General features: G+C 38.9%; 2 protein-coding genes across 10 annotated transcripts in view; one reads left to right on the top strand and one right to left on the bottom strand.

Annotated features, from left to right (window-relative positions):
- The window catches only part of LYRM4 (LYR motif containing 4), a 93,244-nt gene extending 82,148 nt beyond the window's left edge, over nucleotides 1–11,096 (bottom strand). For 3 of the 5 annotated variants that reach the window (XR_007888606.1, XR_007888608.1, XR_007888607.1), the window contains exon 1: nucleotides 10,833–11,094. Coding sequence is in view for 2 of the 5 variants with exons in the window: in XM_051610554.1 (XP_051466514.1) it covers nucleotides 10,833–10,918 (86 nt within the window). In the remaining 3 variants the exon portion in view is untranslated. Of the gene's footprint in view, nucleotides 1–10,832 lie in introns of all 5 variants that reach the window. The other 2 variants (XM_051610554.1, XM_051610553.1) reach the window with 2 other exon arrangements.
- Nucleotides 11,097–11,233: 137 nt separating this feature from the next.
- The window catches only part of FARS2 (phenylalanyl-tRNA synthetase 2, mitochondrial), a 243,785-nt gene continuing 229,426 nt past the window's right edge, over nucleotides 11,234–25,592 (top strand). For 3 of the 5 annotated variants that reach the window (XR_007888605.1, XR_007888604.1, XM_051610552.1), the window contains exons 1-3: nucleotides 15,181–15,195; nucleotides 16,796–16,857; nucleotides 17,400–17,486. The gene's annotated coding sequence lies outside the window, so the exon portion shown is untranslated. Of the gene's footprint in view, nucleotides 11,272–13,211; nucleotides 13,485–14,691; nucleotides 14,754–15,009; nucleotides 15,196–16,795; nucleotides 16,858–17,399; nucleotides 17,487–25,592 lie in introns of those variants that run through there. The other 2 variants (XM_051610551.1, XM_051610550.1) reach the window with 2 other exon arrangements.

The following is a 25,592-nucleotide window of genomic DNA, read 5'->3' as shown; positions in this document are numbered from 1 at the left end:
TTCTAACCTAATCTGCAGAAAAGGGTTTAACACTCAGTGAACATGTAACCATCAAAGGTGGCAATCCACAATATTAACTGATTTTCTTCAACACCAAGGCTCTGAGGAAACCTGTGTCCAGAGTTCTCCTGCTTATGCAAACAATGAACAGATGTTTACATCTGCCTGTGACCACAACTGAGCATTGTGATAATCTGTATGTTTGAGAAAAAAGCAATGTCAATAAATAAATACTATCAAACAAAAATACCATGTATCTTGCAAGCAAATACTGATTAGCAGACATCACATGCTGTGCAAAAGAAAGATGAAGAGAACTCTGTAAAGATTGACCTCACAGGACACAATATTCTCATAGACACATAGAGTCACAGAACTAACTTCAATTATATAAGCTTCAATATCATAATGGATTATTGCCAATATATTATAGTTGATTACACTTTCAAGGAAAGATTTTAATATTATTTTAAACACATACTGTCTCTGGCAGCTAAAATAACACAACTGCACTTTTATATAAGCTAATGATTTAGAAACAGGTCTTTAATGGTTACAGACAAGGATATTCCAGAAAAGCAGACTCAGAAGAACTGACAAGACCTGGCAATGAAGTTTGTGGAGAATCTGACTGCTGTCATACTCAGAATCCCACAAGACATTTTAAATCTCATGCTGATTTGATTTAAAATGTTAATGGAACTGCATTTATTTAAATAGTAGTTTTTGCAAAGCGTATTAAAAAAATCCAGTTAATTATGTTAACTTATAAATTAGCATTTTCTAAATTTAAATTAAACATCTTTTGATCTAAATGCTATCGAGTTCAAGAAAAAAAGCAGCACTACAATTCAATGGAGATGCAGTTGTATTGAGATTAATACACCTTTGTACTTCCTCCAGCTTCCAGAATGGCTTCACAGCTTGCTTTAAACAATGATTTTAGAAAAAGGATTACTGGAGTGGAGCAGAAGTGAATTTCAGACCTCTCAATACCAATACATTCATACATGCATACACACACAGTGTATTTACTTTATGCATAGCTTCTTTTCTTCAGAAGACTTAAGTGTGATTTTACCAATTGCTACTTAAAGTGTTAGAAAAATGTATCTAAGCAGCAGCTTCTCCCAAGACTTTGTAACAAACATGATGCTGAAGAAAGTATGATGAGTCTCTGCACACCAGAAAGCCTGACATTCAGACATTCACAGAACCAGATCCTTACATTTTCCTGAAGAATAATGTAAAGATTTTATTTCATACACATTCTGTTAAGAAAGACAGCATCTGAACACAACAGAATTCCTTTGCTATCATCAAATGTTCAGTTGTGTGTTGCGTCCTGAGAAAAATGTTATCTAGAGATCAGGTGAAAAGGAATAAAACAGAATAAAAACTAGAAAAAAAATATAAAGGAAAAAGGCAATTTTCCGTAATGCAATCCTAGTCAGAATACTGTCTGAATTATTATTTGTGGCATCTTCATTCATGAGAAGGAACTACAGTATGAATAAGAATCGCAAAAAATACTCCTCAATGAGAACATCCTCTGGACCAAGTTCTGTGCAAAATGGTCATGGAACAACTGGCCCAAGTATTCACACATGCAACAAAACAATGTAAGTCATCTTTTCACGCTCATTTTTCTTGTAAAAGCAGACAATCACACACAATCTAGGCCTGTACTTTTAGTCAGCAAGCCCCAAAAAATCATGGCAAGAGCTTTATCAAAGATGCACTTCAGACAGCATCCTTGTTACCCATTGCTGCAGCAGTGGTTCTAAACATCTCCTGATCAACTGGTTTGGGTTTTTTTTGAAAAATAACTTGATTTTTTAAAATTCAGAATGCTGATCTTCCAAAGAATACTTAAAATAATAGCCTGTGTCTAGTGCGCCCTCAGTAAGTCTTTAGGTTATTAGTCAGTATCTTTTCATCATGGGCAACATACAGAAAGATACAGTAAGGAACTCAAATATTAAAGCCATATCCAAGAGTAAGGAAAGAAGGAGGTGAGCTAGCACAGCATTTCAATATTTTAAAACCTATTACTACATTAGAAAGTGTTTTTCATTTACCAGATATCATATGCATATGTCTACTGGTATGAATCACTGCCAGAGGCAGCAATTCTTCTATTACTCTCATTAGTGCTCAAATTCTACTGATAATTAAATCTTACATAAAAAGAAAAATGTCCCTGTCCTACTGTGCTATACAAAGAAGGCAAATAATGTTTTGGATAACAACCACATCACATCTACTCTGTTTGGGTGCCTTTACTAAAATAATCATAGAATCCTAGAACTATTCAGGTTGGAAAAGACCCTTGGGATCACCGAGTCCAACCATCATCCCTACTCTGCAAAGTTCTCCCCTAAACCATATCCACCAACACCACATCCAAACGACCCTTAAACACATCCAGGGATGGGGACTCAACCACCTCCCTGGGCAGCCTATTCCAGTGTCTGACCACTCTTTCTGTGAAAAGATTTTTTCTACTGTCCAGTCTAAACCTCCCCTGTTGCAGCTTGAAGCCATTCCCTCTTGTTCTGTCACTAATTACCTGTGAGAAGAGACCAGCACTAACCTCTCTACAATGTCCTTTCAGGTAGTTGTAGAGACTGATGAGGTCTCCCCTCAGCTTCCTCTTCCACAGACTAAATATTCCCAGCTCCTTCAAGCATTCTTCGTAAGATTTATTCTCTAGGCCCTTCTCCAGCTTCTTTGCCCTCCTCTGTACTCACTCCAGCACCTCGAGATCTCTCTTGAGGTGCCCAAACTGGACACAACACTCCAGGTGTGGCCTCACCAGTGCTGAGTACAGGGGGACAATCACCTCTCTGCTTCTGCTGGTCACACTATTTCTCATACAAGCCAGGATGCCATTGGCTTTCTTGACCACCTGGGCACACAGCTGGCTCATATTCATTCTTCCAACTATAAAATTTTTCCAGAACTCTGTATGCCATGTATGTTCTCCAAACTCTCCCTCCAAGTTATTATTACTCAAAACTCTCTGCTTAAAAAAAGTCAAGAAAATGACATCAGAACTGATGTATAGATACCCTTTATTGTTTAGGAAGAGCATAACTTTACAAGGGTAAAAAGAATGTATTTGGAAAATTACTATCACTGTTGTGCCTTTAAATCCAAGAAAGTAACTCCTAATGAACCCAAGCAACAGAACTTTGATGGAATGATTTTTAGTTGGGAAATGCCACTATCAAAAAATAAAAGCATTTGGCAAAATTGTTTTAATTTGGTTTAAAATTTATTTCTGATAAATATGTTCTGATGGTAACTAATAGTTATGTTTTGACATTTTCAAAACAGAATGCTTTAGTTGTCTTTCAAAAATACTTTTATATATAGAATACTCAAGTCAAGTGGAAATACTTCAGTACTGTCAGACACTTAAGTCTGAGAATCTAAAATCATATTTGTGATTTTGCTTCTACACTTTCCCAAAAGCACACACATTTCCATGTTTTACTGCAATTCAGAGTGTAATCATCTCAGTCATTTTCACAGGTCACATCCTAATCAGCAGATTGAGAACCATCCAGAGCTTATAAAATACAAACATTTCTACTCAACCATACATGACTTTTGATAGAATAAGGCAACATACGTAAAAGAACCCAAAATAACGTAACAGCAAAATACTTGCATGGTATGTTGTTACTGAAATAATGCCAAAAATTTAGCTACCCAAGGAGTTATCAATAAGGCAAACAACTAATCTGTGTGAACACTCTACAAAGCTGATCAGCAGACATGCAGGAATACGACAGTTGCTTGCAGCCCTGACTTTCTGATATTTTTTTAGTAGATTACAGAGATAGTCACATACTCATCATGTAGGAAATTAACTTCAAAAGTCCCGAACACAGCCAATTACATAGAGAGATGGAAAAATATATTACTCATTTGCTTTGTGCAGCCAAGGAAAAAAAAGGATACTGCCAAGCTGCAGTTCAGTCACTTTACTCCTACAAGTAAGTCAAGGCAGCTCTGCTGGACAGCACTGACAACTTTTTTGTTTCCCCTACATTTCTTATCTCTGCTACAAACTACCACTTTGGCCAGAACACAAGACTTCCTATAACATGGCATGTACTTGTTTTCTCAGTATTGTTTTGGATTTATTTTTTTTTTAAATCACTATTTAGTCTCTTCTTCCTCCCTAAGACACAGAAACATGATACCAAAGGTTGACTATCTGCTGGCAGATCTTGTCAGTCACAAACTTCATTAGGAGAAGCAGCAAGAAAAAGGTTTATTCAGATTGGATAACTGTCACATGTAAAATTTTAAGTGGTTGTTAAATGACCTGATCAATAAAAATGCAAAAAGAATGAGTGACCAGATTCTATATACCAGGGACTAAAAGCAAAGTAAGATTTTTCAGTTAAAGTGATTAAATAATGTATGTTGGGAGGAATAATGTATGTTGTGGTGAATGATGCTGTTGAAAGAGTTATTAGCACAATCTTAAACACTTAGTTTTCCTTGAAGAGCAGGCTATCATGCAAGTACAGGCCAACTCAACCTATACTTGTGCAAAAATCCAGCCACTCTCATGAACGCTCTGAAGCGTGTACCTTACTATTCCTTCAGCCTGCTCCTTCCCAGGTTTGAGGAACCATTGAGACAGGTGCCATGCAGAAGCAGAGAGCCTGAACTTCTATTCTATGACAGTAACAATGTACTTCTGGACATCTTCTTTTCTTCTATTATAGCAGTAGAAGGCATCTTCTGAGCATCTCCCTTCCTATGCATGGTCTCATTTGGCATAGCCAGGAGAAGCCTTTGCTGAAATCCAAGAGGATAAACCCTTCAGCCAGCAGCCCATAAGCAAAAAGCCCTTGCAGCTTGCCAAGCTGACCTACTTTGTTAGCTCTTATCAGCCCTCTTTCCCAAAGAAATGGACTATAAGCTAGGCTGACAAGCAAAGCAGCATGAGAAGTGAAGCTATGAAATGGACAAAATGAAATTTCATCTAAGAACAATGATTTTCATTCACATAACCACTTGTACAAGTTTCTACATTAGGTTCGCTGCAAAAAGACCCACAAAAGTCCTATATGTTTAATTAAGTTGCAACATGTAGAAAGCTTCCAGGTCCTATATGTAAGAACAGAAACAAGTAATAACTGCAATATACTGATTGTGCATTCATGCTCCAGCAAAAGTCCATTTCATTCGAAGCAACACAAGGTAATAAGGGTCTAGATGCAGCATCTGTGCCCAGTTGCCAAAGAAGAAAAAAAGCTTGCAGTCAGTTTCAAACTATAAAAAGTCTCAAACAACTCCAACACTACAGACTGCAATAAAATGAGCTTGAAAGAAAAACAAACACCTGGAAGATTGATAAAAACAAAGAAAGCAGAATGCCGAGGTAGGATTCAATACAGACATGAAGTTATTTTTTGTGCTGCTTCTTAAAAAATAAGGAACTGGAATTCCATCTGGAAAATAAGAGGACGAACACATTTAACTTTCTTAATGTCACATTAAATTTACGTTCAGAGAGCACTCTATATCAGTTTTACATCTTTTGCCAGGATGTATTATCTAAGAATGTTGTCATTAAGCATGCAGAAAAATTAAAATATCAAAGTGTATGCCAATGCATTGCTACATCCCAGTTCCTCACCTTAGCCTAAAAAGTTGATCAGCACAATAATTATATGAGCAAAACTTTAATTTGGGCAGTAGTTAGCAAGAAGTATCGAAATGGGAAAGACCAACATTAGTGAAACAGCAACAGAACCAATGAGAAATAGTGCATTTCTACACTGGAGCCTTTGTCCAAATGTTCAAGGATTGCTCTTCATTTTTGTGTTTAATCTGGAGACATGATCAATCCTTACATAACAGCAGCTGGCATCTTACACTGTTGTTTTTTCCATTTTCCTGTTTGCAAAAAGCAGACTAAATCTTGCATACACAACAATGATCACCAGCTGAAATATTTTCTTAAACACAGATCAGCTTATTTTTTTAATGTATATTAGTAAGAGTTACCACTTCTACACACATGGAACACCTGGTGATCCATACCAAATTAATTGACACTGACTATGAACAAGAGACTTTTTTTCTCAGATCCATCTGGTCTTATGGGAAGAGCAATTCTTTCCCACAAATAAAAGAAGCAAGCATTTTGTTTTAGTGATTACCATTGCTCTTTACTCATGCATGCAGAAGACCTCAAACTGTAGAAACATTAGTTCTCATGTTATAACATTGTCTCTACCAAACTTTTACATTAAATTCAGATATTAAGTTAGTGCAAAAATGCAGGACCAAAATTTTCTTGAGAAGGACAGCTTTGATGCCAAAAGACTAAACACATCTTGAGAACATGCTCTGCCCTGTATAGTAGAATCCCCAAATTTTTACTTCATATACTTTCACTCAAAGCAAAAAAAGCCAGATTTATCATAAGTACCTCAAGATTTAAAAAATTAATATCTTCTACATGTTGGCAAAATCCTCCAGCGAGAAACTTAAATCAAAAGCTGTATGAAGATTAAAGTACAAAATCCTGCACTTGGGAGGACATAAACAAAGAGCCCAGCACAGGCTAGGACCAGTGTGGCTGGGGACCAGTCATGCCCAAACAGACCTGGGGGTCCTCACAGACAACAAAGTGAACGAGTCACCAGTGCAGGACTGCAGTAACAAAGGCAAATCACATCCTGGGCTGCATCTGCAGGGGCATTACTAGAAGAGACAGAGACATGATCATCCCATCCTACTCAGCACTTGTCAGGCTGCACCTGGAGGGCTGTGACCAGTTCTGGTCCCCACAGCTGAAGAAAGATAAGGACAGACTGGAGTAGTCCAAAGGAGCATCACAAAGGTGATCAAAGGGCTGGGGAACTTCCCCTACAAAGAAAGACTAAAGGAGTTAGGTCTCTTCTATCCAGAGAAGAGGAGGCCCAGGGTGAATCTCATCACAGCTTTCCACTACTTAAAGCGCAGCTACAAAAAGGAAGGATGCTCTCTCCTCACAAGGAGACACATGGAGAGGACAAGGGGCAATGGGTACAAGTTGCACTGGGAGAGGTTTCATCTGGACATAAGAAAAAAATTTTAGAGAGAACAATCAATCATTTGAACAACTTCCCAGTGACATGGTAAGAGTCCTGATCACCAGAGGTTTTCAAGACACAACTGAAGAGGGTACTAGATTATCTCACTTAGGCTGCTCTTCCCATGAAAGGTTGGACCAGATGACCTTGGAGATCCCTTCCAACCTAGGCTGCTCTATAGTTTATGACTCCCCAAAATCAGATCAACAACTGCATCATTCAAAGTAGGAAAAGCAACAGGCACTGAAAAAACAGTGTAACTTACTTTCCTCAGCATTTATCTTAGATGAGCAGATATTTGCAAAAAATCAGATTTATTAGTTTAAAATCTTGAACTACAAGTTTCAGATGAAACTGCATTCATTCAGTTAGCTTGTTTCCAATGCAAAACCTGTTTTGATGAATTATCTTCCCTGATTCTTCTACATTCTGGTTATTTTTATTCATTAATCAAATAATATTGCACTTTCTAACATAAAAATCAAATTCCATTAAAATGTGATTTATACAGACAAGAAAAAATACATCTGTAAACAAAAATGGAACATCTACCAGTTAACTGAGAACTTAATGGATAACTGAAATAAACATAAATCAAGGAATACCCTAAAAATCAAAGAAATTATGTGCAGAAAAATTCCAACAGAGTGGCTTAAAGCTTCAGACATTGCTCGTTAGCCAGTGTTAGTATCCGTACAGGCCAAAGAAGGCTGGGGACCTTAAAAACGTACTAATGTTGGTTAGCTAGCATCTCTGGACCTTATTCTAGCCAACCTCCCAGTTGAAGTAGGCCTACATGCAACAAGGCCCAATCAACTGCACCTCTGTTTGTTTAATTCTGTCATGAAAACCTTCAAAAATGGAGATACCAAATCTCTCAGGGCAACATGCTCCAGTCCTGTGCTACCCTTCTAGAGAAAATCCCCTTCCACTTGATTCCAATTCATTTTGACCAATGAGCTTCAGTCATGTTAAACAAATAAGAAACTTCAAAGTTCATATTATCTTCATTTGCAACCAGATATATTTTAACAGCTTTGACAAGTTTATAAATTCTTTTGTTTTCTGTACCAAAAAAGGGACAAAACATAAAGCTATTACTTAAATTACAAATGAAATTCTATTTAGAAATTATACCTTAAATCAATTTAGTTGCAACTGTAATCCAACAGGTTATAAACAGTAAATCTGTTTTTGTCAACCAAGCAGAAGAAAGCAGTATGCTTATTAAAAAACACCTTTTTGCCACAAAACCTAACATCTTCCCTCTTTGCATATTCATTTTCCTTCAGTACAATCACTTTTCCCTCCTCAGACTGACTGCATGGGTAACAGGGCAGAAGGGCAGACATTAAATTACTTACAGTCTACTAAATTCCCTCTCCCTGCTGCTAACATGGCCTACACATCTGGGCTGCAGGACTCTGGAGATGACCCTGTGTGTTGTTATTCTGCAGGCTGTCAGTGGCAACCTCAGTTACTTTAAGACATGAATGTTACTCTTTACAGTTGCAACACTAAAAGTCCTTTTGAATGGTAGAGAAAAATTTTGTAATACCAAATCTGACACATAGAATGTGACATATAGAATATATTTACTAGGACAGGCACAAAACTATTTAATTTTCCATCACAGTCTATATGTACACATTTAAGAGAAAACGCACAGCAAGCAAATAAGGAGAAAATAACCAGGTGATGATACCTCAGACATACACTTACAAATATGCACTGTTTGCAATAATAAAGTATTCTTAAATTGTCTAACTGAAATAATGAATCAGTAAGAGTAATACTTTCTGCTTTGCTACAAGATAGATCTTTAGGAAGTCATTAGGTTTACTCCAGGATATTACCATATCACATTACAGCAGCCCTGAGGACACAGCAGGACAGCTTATCTTGGCACAGAAGTTTGCAGAGGGGGGCATTATAGTTATGGGTGTGGCATAAACGGCAGAGGCAGAATTGTTGTTGTGGTCCCAGCAGATCTCTACATATAATAGCGGCTGATCATTCCTTGCTAGAAACGGCTATTGCTTTTAGCGCTCACAAAGGGGTATACACCACAGGATTTTACACAGCTGCTGATTTTATAGTATCTAACGACATGCCCATCAAAACCTGAGATACTTCCTTGAAGGAATGGGAAATTTTGCACCCTGATATGGTGTCATAAAATCATCAATATCCAAGTTAAACACATTTCTAATTATTTCTATCTGTAAAAATTGCTAGTATAAAAACACTAAAAGAAACAGAATGGAAAGCTTTATATTGTGTTGAGCAGAAAACTCATTGATGCTCCTTTTGTGTGATAGTTAGCCTTGCCTGTGAGCTGCATTCAAAATTTTCCATACAGCCAAGCCCCCCTCAGGTATATACTTCATTTTTGGAGTACCTAGGTATAAGGGCACGCTGGGCAGGTGGGCTAGGTTCTGGGTATTGTTTATATGAGAACAATTTCGCACGTCCCCTGTGCTCCATCACCATGGGGCGGGGTGTCACATGTGGTCTGTGAAGCTGGTGCCACCGACAACTGGTGCAACCACTGTGAGATGGTGTTGGCTTGCCTCTTCTCAGTGCTGTGGACTCAGCTTCCTCACTGATCATCCCACAGCACAAACCCATGGCCCGTACAGGAGCTGTTCAGGCCCATACATTCAGCTGTTCAGGAACTGCACAACTCATAGACTGCAAGCCATGCCCCGTTACGTATAATCCTCTGTTAGCCAGAATAACAGCAAGTTGGGATACTCAGGACAGCAGGGGAACTAAAGAAGGAGGAGGGGACCATGATGCACACACACACTGCTTCATGGAGTTAGCAATGAAGGCTTAATACTTCTAGCTCAGTTTGAGCCCCACAGCCCTTTTCCTCAGGGCTCTCACATGAGGTCTGTGGAACACTTAAGCCTGGAAGAGTGCAGAGCTTGCCACGGTTATGCAAGTTCAAAAGCTTTTGGTTTCCAACTCTTGCCAGGCTGGAGATGATTCACAGCAAAGGTAGCTCTCATGTCCCTCCCACAGTCCAACCGGGTGGTAAAGCGAATAAACTACCAGTAGGTAATAAAATTTGGCAAGTGCTGGTGGGGAGAACCCCCCGTGAACGCAGTGGATACCTAAAGGAGACCCGGCCTCGGGCTGTAGCCCGCAGGCACCCTTCGCCAAAAACCGGTGCACGTCTTTCCCCAGCAGCCAGGGAGGGCAGCCGGCCACGCAGCCTGGCATCCCGTGGGGCGGGACAAGCCAGCCCCGCTCCCTCGCTGCCAGAAGCCCCCGGGCCACAACACATGGTGCCCGAGACCAGCAGGGAAGCCGGCCTCATCCCGCACGACCAGCGCTGCAACCCGGCTCCAGCTTCCCCCCCCCCTCAAAAAAAAATAGAAGGGCAGCACCCAGACCAGACACGAGCTCCTCCAGACGAGGCCGATCTCTGTCCTTCCCCGTCCTCCTCCCCACAGGCAGGTCGCACCACCCGGTGCTTCTGAGGCAGCCCAGGACCAGGCGCAGCGGCCGAGGGGCTGATCCTCCCCTGCGCCCCGCGTCGCTGTGCCCAGGCCCGGGCAGGTCCCCGCGGAGGACGGCTGGCCTGCGGCCGCCAAACCCGAGCCCCTCCAGCGGCCCCTGCCCAGCCCCAGGCAACGCCGGCATTCCCGCTCCCCCGCGGCGAGCGGCGGGTACGGCCCCGCTACCCGCCCCGGAGCCCCGTCCCCGCACCTGTAGTTGTAGCCGCCGAAGCGCTGGCTCTCCCGCAGCAGGGCCCGGTACAGCCGCAGCACCTGGGCCCGGCTGGACGCTGCCATCTTGCCCGGCGCACCGGGCGGGTCCTGCCGCCACGAGGCCCCCTTTTCCCCGCCCGCAGCTCCCGGGGCCGCGCCGGCCTAGCCGGGCCGCCTCCTGCCGGCCTCTCCGCACGCCTCGGCGGCGGCGGCAGCAGGCGGGGCCGCGGGCAGCTGCGGCAGCCCCGGGCGCGGCGGTGAGTGGCGGCGGCGGCGGCGCGGAGCCCGGCGGCAGCGGCGGAGGGCCGGCCTGGGCCCGGCGGCGGGAGCGGGGCTTTCCCGCGGGGCTGGGTGGGTGCGGCTGCTGGAAGGCCCCGGCGATGGGGCTACAGGCAGCGCAGCGTTCAAACGAAGCGGCCGGGGAGGGCAGCGCTGTGGTGGGTGCGTGCCCGCCGCTGCTTCGCCCGTGGGCTCCGTGGGGAGGGGGCTGCTGGTAGGGCCAGGACGAGAGCAACAGGTGGTGGGTGTTGGGTGGTTGCAGCCAGATCGCTCTGCAAGTTTGTGGTCCCGGCTCGGGTGCCGCGGCCTGCTGTGCTGCAGCAGCCGGTGAGCGGGTCCTCTCTCGGTATTACATTTCAAGTTGAATGTTGTTGTTTCAGCTAACTTGGCCTGTCTGGTTCTAACTCAGGTGCTGCTGAAGTTAGGTGGTGAGGCTCTGAAGGAGGTTAGCAGCAGCTTCCGGTGTCTATGTTTTTTGTTACTGATGGGAAATATCGATTTACTTCTTTTTCCATAGCCCTGATAAATGACCATATGAGTTTTATCAGTGTCCTTCTCTAAGACTCCCCGTTTGTGCAGATTTTTCAGAACAACAACGTTGTACTTCGGGTGAATTTAGCATACAGGCCCAGAAGTGTTGACACTGGGCAGTACTCAAGCAGGAATCAGTGTACACAGTGCTTATGTACTGTACAGCCCACAGAATAATGGGTGACCTGAACCCTTTAAAAAGGAGATTCTGTCTATTTGTTTGCTAAATCTTGGTCTTCTTCTCTGCTGTGAGCCTGGGGCTCCTTTTCTAGGCAAGTACTTTGTGTCTACCAGAAGTATCCTAATCCTTTTGTTGCTAGAAACAGCACATAAGTAGTTGTGCTACAAGTTTTGCTGCTGCAGAATAAACTTGACTTTGTAACTTACAGGTATGATCCCCAGCTGCATTTAATACTGATTGTTAAATATTATTAATAATATGATATAGTTACTACAGGTTTCCTACTTACTCCATAGGATGTTCTGTGTATAGTAGATGTTAATATACTTTCTATATTGTCTCTAGTGAAATTGCTGCTACTAATGGAGCTCATGTTTTACTGTATATGCACTCTGAGTGTTATTATTTGTGTCACTTGTACATCTGATGCAATTTATAGTTCATTGCACAGAATTAAAATAGTTCTGTGCTTCTGGAGGAAAACAGTATAGACAAACATGAATTTGTCTCAAGTCATCCTTACAAGTATGTAATGTTTTAGCAGCCCTCTTAAGCTTCTGGAAACTGAGATTTTCTGTATATAGCAAATTTCTCAAATTTTCTCTTTATTAAAACCAAAGCTAGAAAAGTTTGAGGAAATGTTACTTTTTTTGGTAGAAAAATGTAAGTAAGCAATTGAAACACTGTGAGCATCGTACTCTTGAGGCCTTCCCTTTAAGTTACAAAACGATGTTTTTTGGGCTAGCTTTTGGCATTCAGGAAACCCAAACAGAAAAATGTAAAGCAAGCATGTTCTTTAGTGGCCTGTGGGACCAAATTCTCTTTGTAGCCCAAGCCGTATTGTTGACACTGATTGCCATGTCAGAAGTGGAGATTGTCTGAGGTGCTGGTAGTCTCTGGTCTTCACAGCTGTTGGTGGCTGGGGTGCTTAGTAAGTGGTTAAAGCAGAACACTTGCTTTGTGTCTGCAGATTTATTATCTTCCCTGAAATCAGTGGCAACCCTGCCCTTTGTTTTCATCGTGGCCTTCAGACAGCTTAAAATATATGGGTGTGTCGTGTACAGAGGTAAATCTTGATTTGAGAGTTGAGCAAAGTTATGTTAAATCATTCTATAGATGAGTGTGGCAGTTATTCCACCTAATTTTACAACAGGCCACTTTGTTGTTGTGAGAAATGAAGTTTTGATGCTGCAGTGTTCAACTCTAGAAGATAAGAGCAATGGGGAAGAAAGCAAAACATGTTAAGTAAATTTTGTTTACAGGAGCACTATTAATTTAGTATTTCTAAAGTGATTATCAGTTATTTTGAAATAGCCTTATGTGCTAATTCTGTTGCTGAATCTCCCTGACAGTTTTTGTGATTGTTTTTTCTGTTTTGTTTTTTAGCTAACTATGGAAACCTCATACATTTAGAATAAGCACATCCAGTATACTATCAAATGCAAAGTAAACTTACCAAAGGAAATAAGACTTTCTTCTTGTCTCCCTTTCCTGGCTTAACCTTTATTACACTCAAGGAGGGAAGAACAAATTTTTTGCAGAAACTTCTCATCTTTGTGCATTTGTGTTGGCACTGTGGACTGGAATAATTATTTTCTTATGTATTTTATTATTGAATTTTCTTGGAAGCAATGGATTGTGATCTCCCATCATTCTGCAGTAAGTGTGCATTGCCTCTGCTGTGACTGGGGTACATGAGATTCTGTGAGCCTTCTGCTTCTTGCTGAGTCTGAGCAGAATTTGAAGGACAGAAGCAGCCCAAATGACCTCAGTTGTGTCCCGTGACATGAGAGCCTTGGTACAGGGAAGCTATAATGATCACTTCTCTAACTGCCTCCTCATTCCCTACAGGGAATCCACATCTGAATTCAATCTAGACACCAAGCCACGACCAATCAAGACAAGGACAGATGATTTTTTTTAATTTAATCCCCAGATTTCTCCAGTTTAAGACTCTGTGCTCTTTTATTGTTAAATTTTATGGAGATGAACATAGAGATATGTTTTTCTTAATTGCAGTGTTACATATAATCATCGTTAAGGGAGTTTGGTGGGTGTTCATTTTTACAGAAGTCTTTGCTTTTAGTATTTGGTCTGAAGGAGGAAGGTAGCCTGTGCCTTGCCTTTCTGCATCTCTTGGGATAAATAAGCACTTGTAGAATGATATAATAGTGACAGTATCTGGAATAGTTATTAATATTTTAAATATGTGCCTGCTAAAAAAAAAAAATGCTGTATTTTCAAGGAAATACCCACAGAGACTGTGGACTGGTATCAAAGGAAACAGCTGTTATATTCTCCAGTACCTATTGGATGTTTTGTCATACTTTGCTGAATTGTTCCTTATGGTACACTATTTCAGCTTTGACGTGGCACTCAACACTTTCAGAGAGCATGTGCTTTCCTGGTACACTGCTGTTAGTGTTCATTATTTTTCTTTGGGGGTCAGAATGATGACTGATTGTTGTGGTATTACCATCTCTTTTAATTAATGTTTTTCAGTTTGTGAAAACATGCTAAATTTTCCCTCCTGCTGTGGTGTTTTTTTCTCTCTTCTTCCCTACTCTTAGTTCTTGATGGACAGTATTGTACACATTGAGGTCCTATCCAGTGTAGCACAGGAACTTTAAGGACCATAAATCAGAAGAATTTTGGGACTTCAGTCACAAATATAACAAACTATAATTTATCCATTGCCTATAGTAAGATTTCCATGGTATCAAAAGGAGGCCTTGAATAACTCTGCTTTATAAAAACACCCCAAGTATTTATTTGTTTGCCCTATAGAAAAGAACATTTTTAATCAGGAGGAGAAACTTCTGTGTTTCAGATTCAGCTATGCTCCAAAATTATTTGTATTTTTTAGAAAATTCTACCTAAGAGTTCAGAGGGAAGAAAAAAATGGGACAAAACTCTTGGTTGCTTTTTGTAAGTTACCCTATCTCTTTCTGAACTGAATTGCAGAATATTTTGTATTGTTAAAAGTAAGACTGTAAGAATAGTAGTAATGGGGGGGGAGGGGAAAGCCCAAAACCAGTAGTGGGTTTTCTGTTATAATACTGGCTTGGGTAAGGGCAAAGTGTTTTTTAGTACTGCTCCTAAAACTTTGCTGGTTTATGATCTCTCATGCTGCAGACATTGAACTGAAAGAAATGCTGAATTTTGTTTTCCTTGTTGGCTTCAGTTTTAATTTTCTGATTTCTTGTGGCCATGAGCAACACCAGTGGATTTCATGGGGCACCGTGTTGCCTGCTAATTATGTATCATTTCAAGCAGCTGAACAGTTCTGCAATCATGGGATGACTTCTGAATCAATGACATGCAATGTTGATATATACCACATTGCTCTGGAAAGATGTTGATAGTGGAGGTATGTTGGTAAAGTGCTTTGAAATGCCTGAAATAAAAATGCTATAAAAGTCCAGAATTAAAAGGATAATTTTGTTACAGTAATAGGAAAGATAATAACTAATAGGGCATTAGAATGACAAATAATGCTGAAGTAGTTCAGTGTGTAATAGTTGCATCAAATGTGAGTGACACTTCTAACCTTAATGTTGATGAAATCCAAAGTATTTTTCATCGCAAGAGCCTAACAAGAAATGAATGTGGGTTTGCTGTGTAGTTGGTTGTTATACTGGAATCTTTCTGAGAAGCCTAATCATGAGAAGTGGGAAGGACAGGATTTATTAAGTGGTCTCATCCATGACCTCATCATTTCAGAAATGCTTTCTTTGCTGTGCTTTTTGGTGTTTTATCTGATTTAGTCTAAAATAACTTCCCTTTCTGTGGGGAAAAAGTGTTTTACTTTATGTTGGATCTTACTGTTAGGAAATGTTTTCTGATGTTCAGCCTATGCCACCCCCTTCCCTAAGTTCATCCTACTTTTTCATTTAAGCCTCTTAGAGCCATGCTGTGGAATCCTTCTCCCTCCTCTGTGATTTACTCTGTCATTGTATTTCTCCATAGCTGTCATGTAGCCAGGATAACTTATTTAGTTGTTTTGATTCCCTGCCTCCCCTTTCCTTTTAGTGGACATTGAAATTTTTAGCTTAGGAAGCAAACTTAGCTGTGAAACAAGGACTGGTACTTTTTAAAAAGAGGAACAGAGAATCTCTTTGTAGTCACCCCTATATATTTTTTGCTGACTTGTGATTTCCAGTTTGCTGGGTGTGTTACAAATGGTACTGCCGACCTTCTTCTGTCAAAGATCATGATTGCATCTAAGATGTCTTGCTAGAGCAAAGTTGGTCCTTTCCTTGAGTTTATTTCGGTCCTATGTTAGTGTATATAGGAATATGTATAAGAGCATGTGTGAATATGTATAAAAGCATGTGCACAGTCATGTGGTGGTGGTAAAGGTGAAGGTCATGCTGTTCATTCTGGATTCTTCGTGCTGCAGTGCTGGGGATTCATGCACAGCTAACACACTGCTGTGAGGCTTCTTTTTCTGATTACCCAATCACATGTGCCAAGTAAGGGAAATCAAAGATGACCTGCTGCTTGGATGCTTCCTGGTTCTTTTCCCGATCCTTGCATTGTGTGTGTGGGCCCTCATGTTGCACAGTACAGGGGCTAGTTCCACTCAAGTCACAGGGTATTGCTAAAGTCCTTCCCAGTTAAGTAAGCATTTTCTTATAAATGCTTCTTGTTTGATTATTTCTGGCAAGAAATTATTTGAGAGAAATCTCAGTGGGTGTAGAAGTATCATGTTGCTGAAAGGTAGAATTGAGCTGATACAACAAAACATGTTATCCACAGTAAAATTACAGTGGAAAGTTATTGTATGATTTGTTGAAAAGGTGTTACTTGGGACAGGAGTGACCTCTGAGAATGGGATGTCTGGAAGGCACTAGGTTGTTTTTTGTGTGGTGTTTTCTTTTGTGGTTTTTTTTGTTGTTTTTGTTTTTCTTCTTGTTTTTGTGTTTGTTTGGGTTTTTTTGCTTTTTTGTTTTGTGTTGTTTTTTTAGGGGGGACAGTTGAGCATAACTGTTTACGATGAATGTGTGAAGCAGCAAGGATTAAGTGGTTTGTAAGTAGACTGCCTGTTTAGTTTTCTGACTGTGTGATGAGGGGAGGGAGAACATGATTTTCCACTTGTAATGCGTTTTCGTTTTATATGATGCAATGTATCCATATGACTTTTGTTCAGTAGCTTGGCCTTTTGGTCCAGTAAAAACCCCAACAATTTAAATATGAAGCTGAAGCAAGGAAATCTAAAGGGATTATTTCTGGAGTGGAAAGAAAACTCTGGACCAATGTTTTCATTTATATGAGGAAAACAATATACCCTCATTAGCAAATTGTGGTAATGGTACAGTTTAAATAATTTAATTTTGCATGTTCTTGACATTTTTGATCTTTCATCTTGTGTTTCTATCAGAGCTCTGGCCAGCATTCATGTTAGTATATTCGGGTCATGTTTCTAAATATATTTTGCTTCTGATGCATTTGTAAGATAAGATGAATTGTCAGTGTTTCCTTACATGCCTTCACATTTCTAGATTGAACCTCCTTTTCTTTCTCTTTTGTTTTTTTGTATCTGGAGTGACTATGTCAAAATTTGTCTTTCAGCCAATCCCTGAAGAGGAGAAACAAAGCAGTGACTAAAGCTAACAGGCAAAGGAAGCAGAGTTGAGGAAGGATTATCTCTGCTTGAAGGTAAGTAGTTGGAAATACATTTAACTTTCTGAATGTCTTTGACAACAGCACTGCCAGTCTTTTTAGATAGTTGCAAGTTTCCAGTCCTTCTCCATTTTAATAATAATTAAAAAAATCTTTCTTAATCTTCGCCATTAAAGACAGCTATGCTAACTATCTAACTTTGCTTTCCATATACAATTTATGCTTTTTCTTAGTCCTAAGACAAAGAAAATAATGAGACTCAAGATACAGAGATAGGTAGATGATAATAATAATAGGTAGAGGATGATAATCTTCTGAAGGACAAATTCAGAAAGACACATTCTGTAATCTTTATATGGAAGTATGTCCATATAATTGAATATAATCCCTTTGAAATATGTCTAACTACATAAGCAATAATTTGCTGTTCAGGGTGAGAACAGGTGGCAGAATTAAGATGCTCTGGTGAATGGGGAGTGAGCTCAGTGAGCTCTTGAGAGTCAATTGCTACAGCCTTACAAATCCCTCCATTAACCTTCCAGTCTGTTACATTCCTGTCATTGTAGCCGAATACACTAAAGGCAATGTGTATCTGTGTCTTCATTACGTATTGCGTCTTAGCTCAACTGGGGATGAGGGTGGGTTTAGGTGCGGGTGCAAATCTATGGAATGGAGCTGCCAGGTTTCACGTTCTGCAGAAATGTGGGAAAGAGAAATGGGGGAACAAATAGTTTGAAGTAATGTTCTGGGAAGATTTATGAGAGTTCATCTGTCTGGAGTCCTGAATTAAGTGTCTGTTATCAAATTTCTGTGATTAGCTTTTTCAGGTATGATTTGTAGCTTAGGATTGGTGTGGCCCAAGATCAGTTTGTTGTTGGGATTTTGGTGGGGTTTTTTTTGGTAGTGGTGGGTTTGTTTTTTCCCCTGGCACTATACATGCTTTGTTTCCTTTTATTTATTTTTATGCAAGTGATTTTCATAACTGTTTAACTTTTCCCTTTCTGGGAAATGATTCCTAGTGAAGTATGTGTGCTGCATCTAAAATAGAAAATCCAGAAAAACAGAGCAAATGGTCAGGATCCTCACAGAGATTTAATGATGCTTCTTTTAAATTTTTTGTGTGTATGATTTTAAAATTGGTTTGACTTCCAAGACTCTGTGTTCTTATTTTTGCAAGTATTAGCATAAACTTTTCATTGTTTTCGTATTTATTTTGGCTGTAAACCTAGGAGGTTTTTGCAACATTTTTTTAACTTTAATAATACACTAATTACTTTCAGGGTGAAAAATTGCATAGTGTTTTACAACAGCTCTTCCCTTGGGAAGATTAATATTCTGAAAGGGGCAGATATGGTATTGTACCTGTAAAATTATCAGATATTAAAGAGGTAATTAAATATAAGTTCTATATAAGTTTGTTGAACTTAGAAAAGCTACTTACTTTTAAGTTGGCACACTAGCTTTGTCAAGTTTTATGGAAGGAAGAAAGTTGGTCTAAGCAGATAGATGTTGCTTGATAAATGTTAGCATTTTTTTCAGTTTTCCCTTCTATCTCTCTCCCTCCTTGCAGAGCCTGTTTATTATTTCCCCACCCTTCTACTCCCAGCGTGGAAGGGTGTATTCTGATCCTGACTTTTTTCAGCATTTTCTTGTGGTAGGTTATATTATTATATATAGTATTATATATAGTGTATATATATATAGTGTGTATATATATTATATATATATATTATACTACACACAGAAACTCTGCTGGATAGATGAAGACTTGACCGAAGTATGCATATATGTAGGAACACCATGCTTACTCTAGTTTCATTTATCAGACTCCGTGTTGTTTTTTTAAATGTTTTGGGGTTTTTTGTGCTTTTGTTGTTTTGTTTTTTTTTTATAAGCATCATTTAAGAGATGTTGCAGGTTCTACCAGATCCCATTTCCTTACCCCTGATAGTAGGAGTAAATTTCACCCCAGCGTCCCCCTTCTACTCTCATTCTAGACATTGAGTGACAGAGCCTGTGTGGAACTTGATCTTTCAGCATGTTGCAAATTGCAATTCTACAAATTATTTTAAAGAAAAACCCTGCAATTATTATGTCTTCATTTTGATTATTTTAGTATGTAATGGACATTAACTGAAGATTCTTTAGTTATATGTGGCCTTGAGCTATAATAACACTTATTCTTCATTAATAATAAAGGTTAGATTCTTTCATGTTACTGTGTTATTTTTTTCCCCCCATAACTTGTATAGTTTCTTCCACCCCATCAACATGTGTATCTTGTCTTAAAATGCAAGATGAGAGGATGTTGCCTTTGTTATTTAAAGACTGTATGAAGAAATACTTCTGTGTGCCACAGTTTGAGATGTGTATCCTGAGCTCTATCTAAGTTTTATTTCACTGGGATGCTCTGGAGGGAAGTGTGACACTTAAGTATCTGGTCCCACAGAATGATTCTCTGACATAATTAAAATATACGGCTTTTCCAAGGCCTTTCAAACAAAGGTTTTATTTTATTTTTTGTGCTGTGCTTTCTCTGAATTAAGTGTGTCAACATGATCAAGCCTTATAGGAGTTGTTACCTGGTGCCATTAAAGATGATAAAGCACAAAGCTGCTTGGGGGAACATATTAGCCTAGGGTGCTGTGAGCTATGGACCCAAATGTATCTTATTTTCTAGCATTAATGACAAAGAAATAAGTTAGTAATACTAGTCCTGTTCTTTCTACTTTAACACACAGTTTGTTTTTTTTATTTTTTTTTGTTGTTGTTGTTGTGGTTTTTTATCCTGTGGTGGCAGGCCTGGATGAAGACATCCCCTGCTTTGCTTGCTACAAGGTATCTTGGAACTAGTTCTTCTTTAACAAGTTATAAACGTCAACAATTCTTGAACTGTGTTGAGGTAGTTGTGTTCAGCCATAATCAAATACAGTGTCACAAGGTTGGTGTGCCTCAATACATACTAAGTGCCATTGACTAAATTAATCCTAGCCATAAACTTTACCAGAACCAGAGCAGAGTTGTATCAGGAAATTAGAACCAGGATTAAGCAAATCCATCTTAAAATTTAACTGAATTTAACTGACTAGGCAGAACTTGAAATTGAGGGACTTTATGATGCAATGCCTAATGAAAATTTCTCAGCAGCACTGTCTATAATTCACTATAATTTGTTGCAGTTAAAGTATTTTTTGGGAAAAAGTCAACACTTTTTTATCCTTAGGCTTTAAACATAGTTTGTGCATTTCTTTAGCTACAGTTCCAGAGAATGTTTCACAATATAAATAGAGTATTTGAAAATCAGGTTTTCTGTTTTGATAACTCATATACATTTTTAACAGTAGAATACACAAAGGAAAATTTTTAAGCTTGTTGATGGAGGTTGGCTAGGCAGTTAATTCTTGTGAGTTTTCTTGAGTACACTTGTTCTTAAAATAGCAAAATAAGTCTTTGATCTTTCAGCCTAGCAATGTGTTGGAAGATTGATGTGGCAGCACAGAGGTTTGATAAAGTCATGTAGGATTTTTAAGAAATAAATTATCCATGCACCTGTGGTCAATTTTAGTAACTGGAATCAAGGAAGTAATGCCAGAGCAGTCAAAAATAAATACGTATCTAGTAAATACATTTGCTAAAAAGACCAGGGTAAAAGAAACCAAACTGAAAATGTTTAGCAATGCAATCTTACTTTGTTTTTGTTTTACCTTCAGAAATTTGTATTGCTGTGAGACCAGCTGTATTGAGACAGATACTGTGATTGTGTGAGACTTGCTGGCAGAGCTGTTTGTATCACTTGCAAATCCTGCTGTTCATGTGCATCCGGCATTTTGTGTGGGTTAAATGGGTTGGAATGAACTATGTCATTTAGAAACTTGTGTGGTGGGTTGATTTTTTTTTTCCTTTTACAACGTGCCAGTCAATACCTCACTCTGTGTAGGCTAGCTGCTTTTTCATGTACTTTTGTTTTATTTTTTTCCTGCTTTATTACTATCTGCAACCCACGTGATTTGGGATTGAATGTAAATGATGATGCAGAGTTTCTAAACAGATCTTGTTTGCTTCAACATAGTATGTATTTTTAATTCCAGCCTAAGATTTTGGGTTAATGGTTCTTGTGAGATGAAGGGGTCTTCTGCTTCTAAACCTCATTAACAGAAAAGGAACACAACAGCCCAAATCACCAGCACATAAATGAAAGAATAAAAAAACCCCTGGTCATTGATTTCTATTTCACTCAGTCAACGGAAAAGAGCTTCAGCAACAGGGAATCTTACCCAAAGTAAAAAAGGCTTTTGCAGTATGTAAAGAAAAAGTGTAGAATTAAATAGAATTTACTACTTAGTACAACTTGTAGGTCCCATTTACACATTTCAGGGATAGTAGGCCCTTGCTAAGAAGAGTGAGCCAAAAGCAGTGTTTTGAGGTAGAGGAGTCTCTTAAGTGCTTTTCAAGAGCAATATTAGCGCCTGGGTAAATTTACAGGAATCAGTTTTTACTCATTGTATCTTAAACTACAATAGTTTATGCTATTCTGCAGCTATGTCTGTACTCAGTCAACAGCGAGGTTTAGAATAATGTCTGGACCCAGTAAAAAAAAAAAAAAAATTAACAACCTGCTAGCATAATTTTTAATTAGATGCCTAAAAGTGGCCCTGCAGAAGTCTTCTCTGGCAGAGCAAAACAGAAGAAATATGGTAGGAATTTCAGTCATTGTTTTCTGACACTGGTGTCTTTAGTCTTGGACAGGGGTTGAGTGAGAAGGGGCAAGCAGACTGGGAGTTAATTTCATATTCCAGTTCTGGGTTCCAGGGCTCCATTAGGAATGTTTTTACACTACATGGAAATAAAATCCTGCTGCTCTGACACCCTAGTCACAAGGTTCCCAGTGGCTCTGCACAGCTGCCCAGGGCTTCTGAGTAGCTACAGCAAGGGAGACTGGAGGTGATAATAAAGGTTGTAGTAATATCATTCCATTTCCATAGCGTTTAATGTGGTTTTCTGTCGTGAAATAGGAGGTGCTAAGAGTAGACCTCTTATACCTACAAAACCTTTTGAACTTGAATGTGATGGATTTGATCAAAGAAAGTGCATTTTCCAACAATAAATGCTTGAAATCTGTCTTCGAATCAGAAGAATTTAAGGTGACCGACTACGGCAGCATTATATTCAAAAGTTTTGTCAAGACACCATTTTTCATTTAAGCTTGTGTCCCTGTATAGATGGAATGTGAAGTGTTAAGCACAGACACCATCTCTCTTATCAAAAGCTGAAATTAAATTCTCATTTTAATACAAACATCTAGTGAAAAGCAGAATGTGAAAAAGCATTCTTAACAATAATTGAATTAAAGGCTATTCAGGTAGGTTTCATAAACGTAATGTTCAATTTACTGAAGTTGTCCAACACTTGTGAAATTGTACTTCAAATAAAGATTTTTTTGATCTGAACATGAATTCTTTATTTCCTTGATTTTAGATGACTTTAGATTATGTTTCTGTTCATTTTAGGAAGTATTTTAAATTTAGTGCTCTATTTCCAGTACATTGGACTGAGTTTTTCCGTGCTCATGTCAAATGGCAACATGTTGCTGCAGTTGTGAACAGTGTGGCACATAAATGTATAATGAGGGTAAACTTGTTTGTGAAAGAAATTGTTGAAATCTTTTAAAGATACTGATGGAACAGTAACAGTAGTAGTCTGTTTTTCTTCAAAATCGGGAGTAACCTCCCATATAGTTATATGGAAGATATTAATTGTATGTAATATAGTCAGCTGTCAAATAATTAAAGTTCAGATCTGAGGAAAGATACAAAATCAGTAGACTCATATGGAATCCCCTTCACTTGCACTGTAGGAGTGCTTTTGATAAAGAAGCAAGGGGATGGAGTAGCAGTTAGCTGTCTGGAACTGATCCACACAGCTCACTGAATTAAATGAGAATTTTTTTCATTAACTTTGATCAGCCTTGGATTGAACCTGTATGCATATAATTTAATTAGTAACAAGCTTGGGAAATGTTGGTATGTTGACTTTTCTACCTACAGAGACAGTAATTATATAAACCAATGCATTTTTATATCCATGATATGGCATGTGCAGAAGTTGGCTTTCCTAGTGGTAGACCTTCATTTAAAAGCTAGACGTTTTACTGCAGAACCTCTTTCTTTCTTGCATAAAAAAAAATTTATGCTGAAAAAGGGGTCAGATTGTAACTGTATTGTATGTCTACTTTTTAATTATATTTAAAAATAGCTGACATCATCAAGTATTAAAAATGCAAACTTTCAGTAGATTGTCCTCACCGGAGAGCAAAAAGGAGGTTCTTTAATGTCAAGTGTTCTTTTTGTCCAATAAAGTAAGTTTTCATCATGGATCATGTTGAAGGTATGTCTAGTAATGCTGCCATTTTTGTTTTTGTTTGTTTGTTTTTTAAGTTGTATAATTCAGTGTAGCTTCATGTTGGGAGGTGCTTTTATATTTTACGTGAATTTGAGGGGGAGCCAGAGGAAGCCTCTCTGCATAAAGGCAGGTTTGCAGCGAGGACAGGTACTGGAAGCTGGTGATGGGTATTGACACTCAATACAGAGATTCCTTCTAGCTGTGTCCTGTGTTTGCTTTGCAAATCTTAGCAGACACTGTTGTGATTTACAGCCTAAGAGTTTATGAAAGCTACCAGGCTTCTTATATATTATTGGCATAAATAGGAATAGTAGATGTAAACACCAAGGTAGAACATGGGGTGTTGGCTTTTAAGTCTTTCTCAACTTAGCAGTTGTGTAACAGGCCATGAATCTGTCACTAATATTTGCTTATACTTTTTTTTTTTGCACCCAATTTTTAGCACAGTAAGTAGGGATTCTCTAAGGTGACAAATGCATACCTGTCAATGATACCTAACAAAAAAAAAAAGGTATGTGTCAGTCACAAAAATACTACAAGGAGGTTTTTTTTTGTTTTTTTTTTTTTTTTTTACATGTGCGTTGAAGAGTTACTGAAGCAACATGTTATATCAACAAGATGCTGAGGTTTTAGGTGGTATTTTCTGTGCTGCTTTACAAGACGAAAGCTTCTGTAGTGACTGCAGTGCATCACCAAACAAATGCTACTTTTGAGGCAGACATTACCTGACACATCCTGAGGCCACACTGTGTTATTATGTATCATTCTACCATGATATTGAGGGCATGGATGTCTCTGTGTGCTTTAAGGAATGATCCAGGCCTTAGAAAAGGGATGGACCGGGTGATCTAAGTAGTTACTTTTTTTGTCTCTAGCTGCTCATTGTTGAGCAATTTTGCTACTTTTGCATTTACATTGAGAAGGGACCTAGGTAAGCAAATAATTTTTCTCAGTTGCATGTTGTTTCTCAAAAAGTTTGTAACTCCTTTTAGAAGGAGAACTATATTTTTAAGGTACAAATCTGAGAAACACGAGAAGGAACATGTATACATGGTCTACTTTTTTGGTGTCAAATGGGAATAAAAGCAGAAAAATATTGTTCAGTTATAATTTCATGTGTTGTGGAGCAAGGTATCATATCTTACTTGTCATATCATATCTTGAAAAAGCATATGTAAACAGTCAAAATATTCTTGTACAAGTCAGGAAAACATCTCTTGTTTTCTGTCATAAACCTGCTGTTTGACTGCTACAAAATTTTCAAGGATATAATTAAAGAATAGTTATCTGACCTCTACTGCTTAAGAACTAGGATTTGTTGTGTTTGAGTGTATCAGTTCAACTTCTATGGTTTTGATGTAGCTTATGATTTGCATGTTAGTTCACTGTTTCAAAAAATTATCATCATTGCTGTCATACCACCCAACACCTTTGAAATAGGAGTGACTCTCATTCCTCTGCCTAGGATCACCCACAAAGAAACGTGCAGTTTATGTTGCACAGCCCTCTATGCATGTATGATTTGACTCTACAAAGTCTCTCTAATGCAACAGCAGCTTATTTCAGATTCCTGGCTGTTAATCAATCAATTGTTGCAGCCTTCTGAAACAGTGAGTATCCTGGATGAATGATATGAAACAAGTTAAATAGATAGCATAAGGGGTAATCTGCTGCTAGAGCATGAAATTACTTGTGTATTCTTCAGCAATGACCTTTACCAGTGAGAACAGGTTAAAGTTGTAT

The sequence above is a fragment of the Apus apus genome, chromosome 2 (assembly GCF_020740795.1).
Source record: "Apus apus isolate bApuApu2 chromosome 2, bApuApu2.pri.cur, whole genome shotgun sequence".
NCBI lineage: Eukaryota > Metazoa > Chordata > Aves > Apodiformes > Apodidae > Apus > Apus apus.
This window is presented reverse-complemented; position numbering and strand designations above follow the sequence as displayed.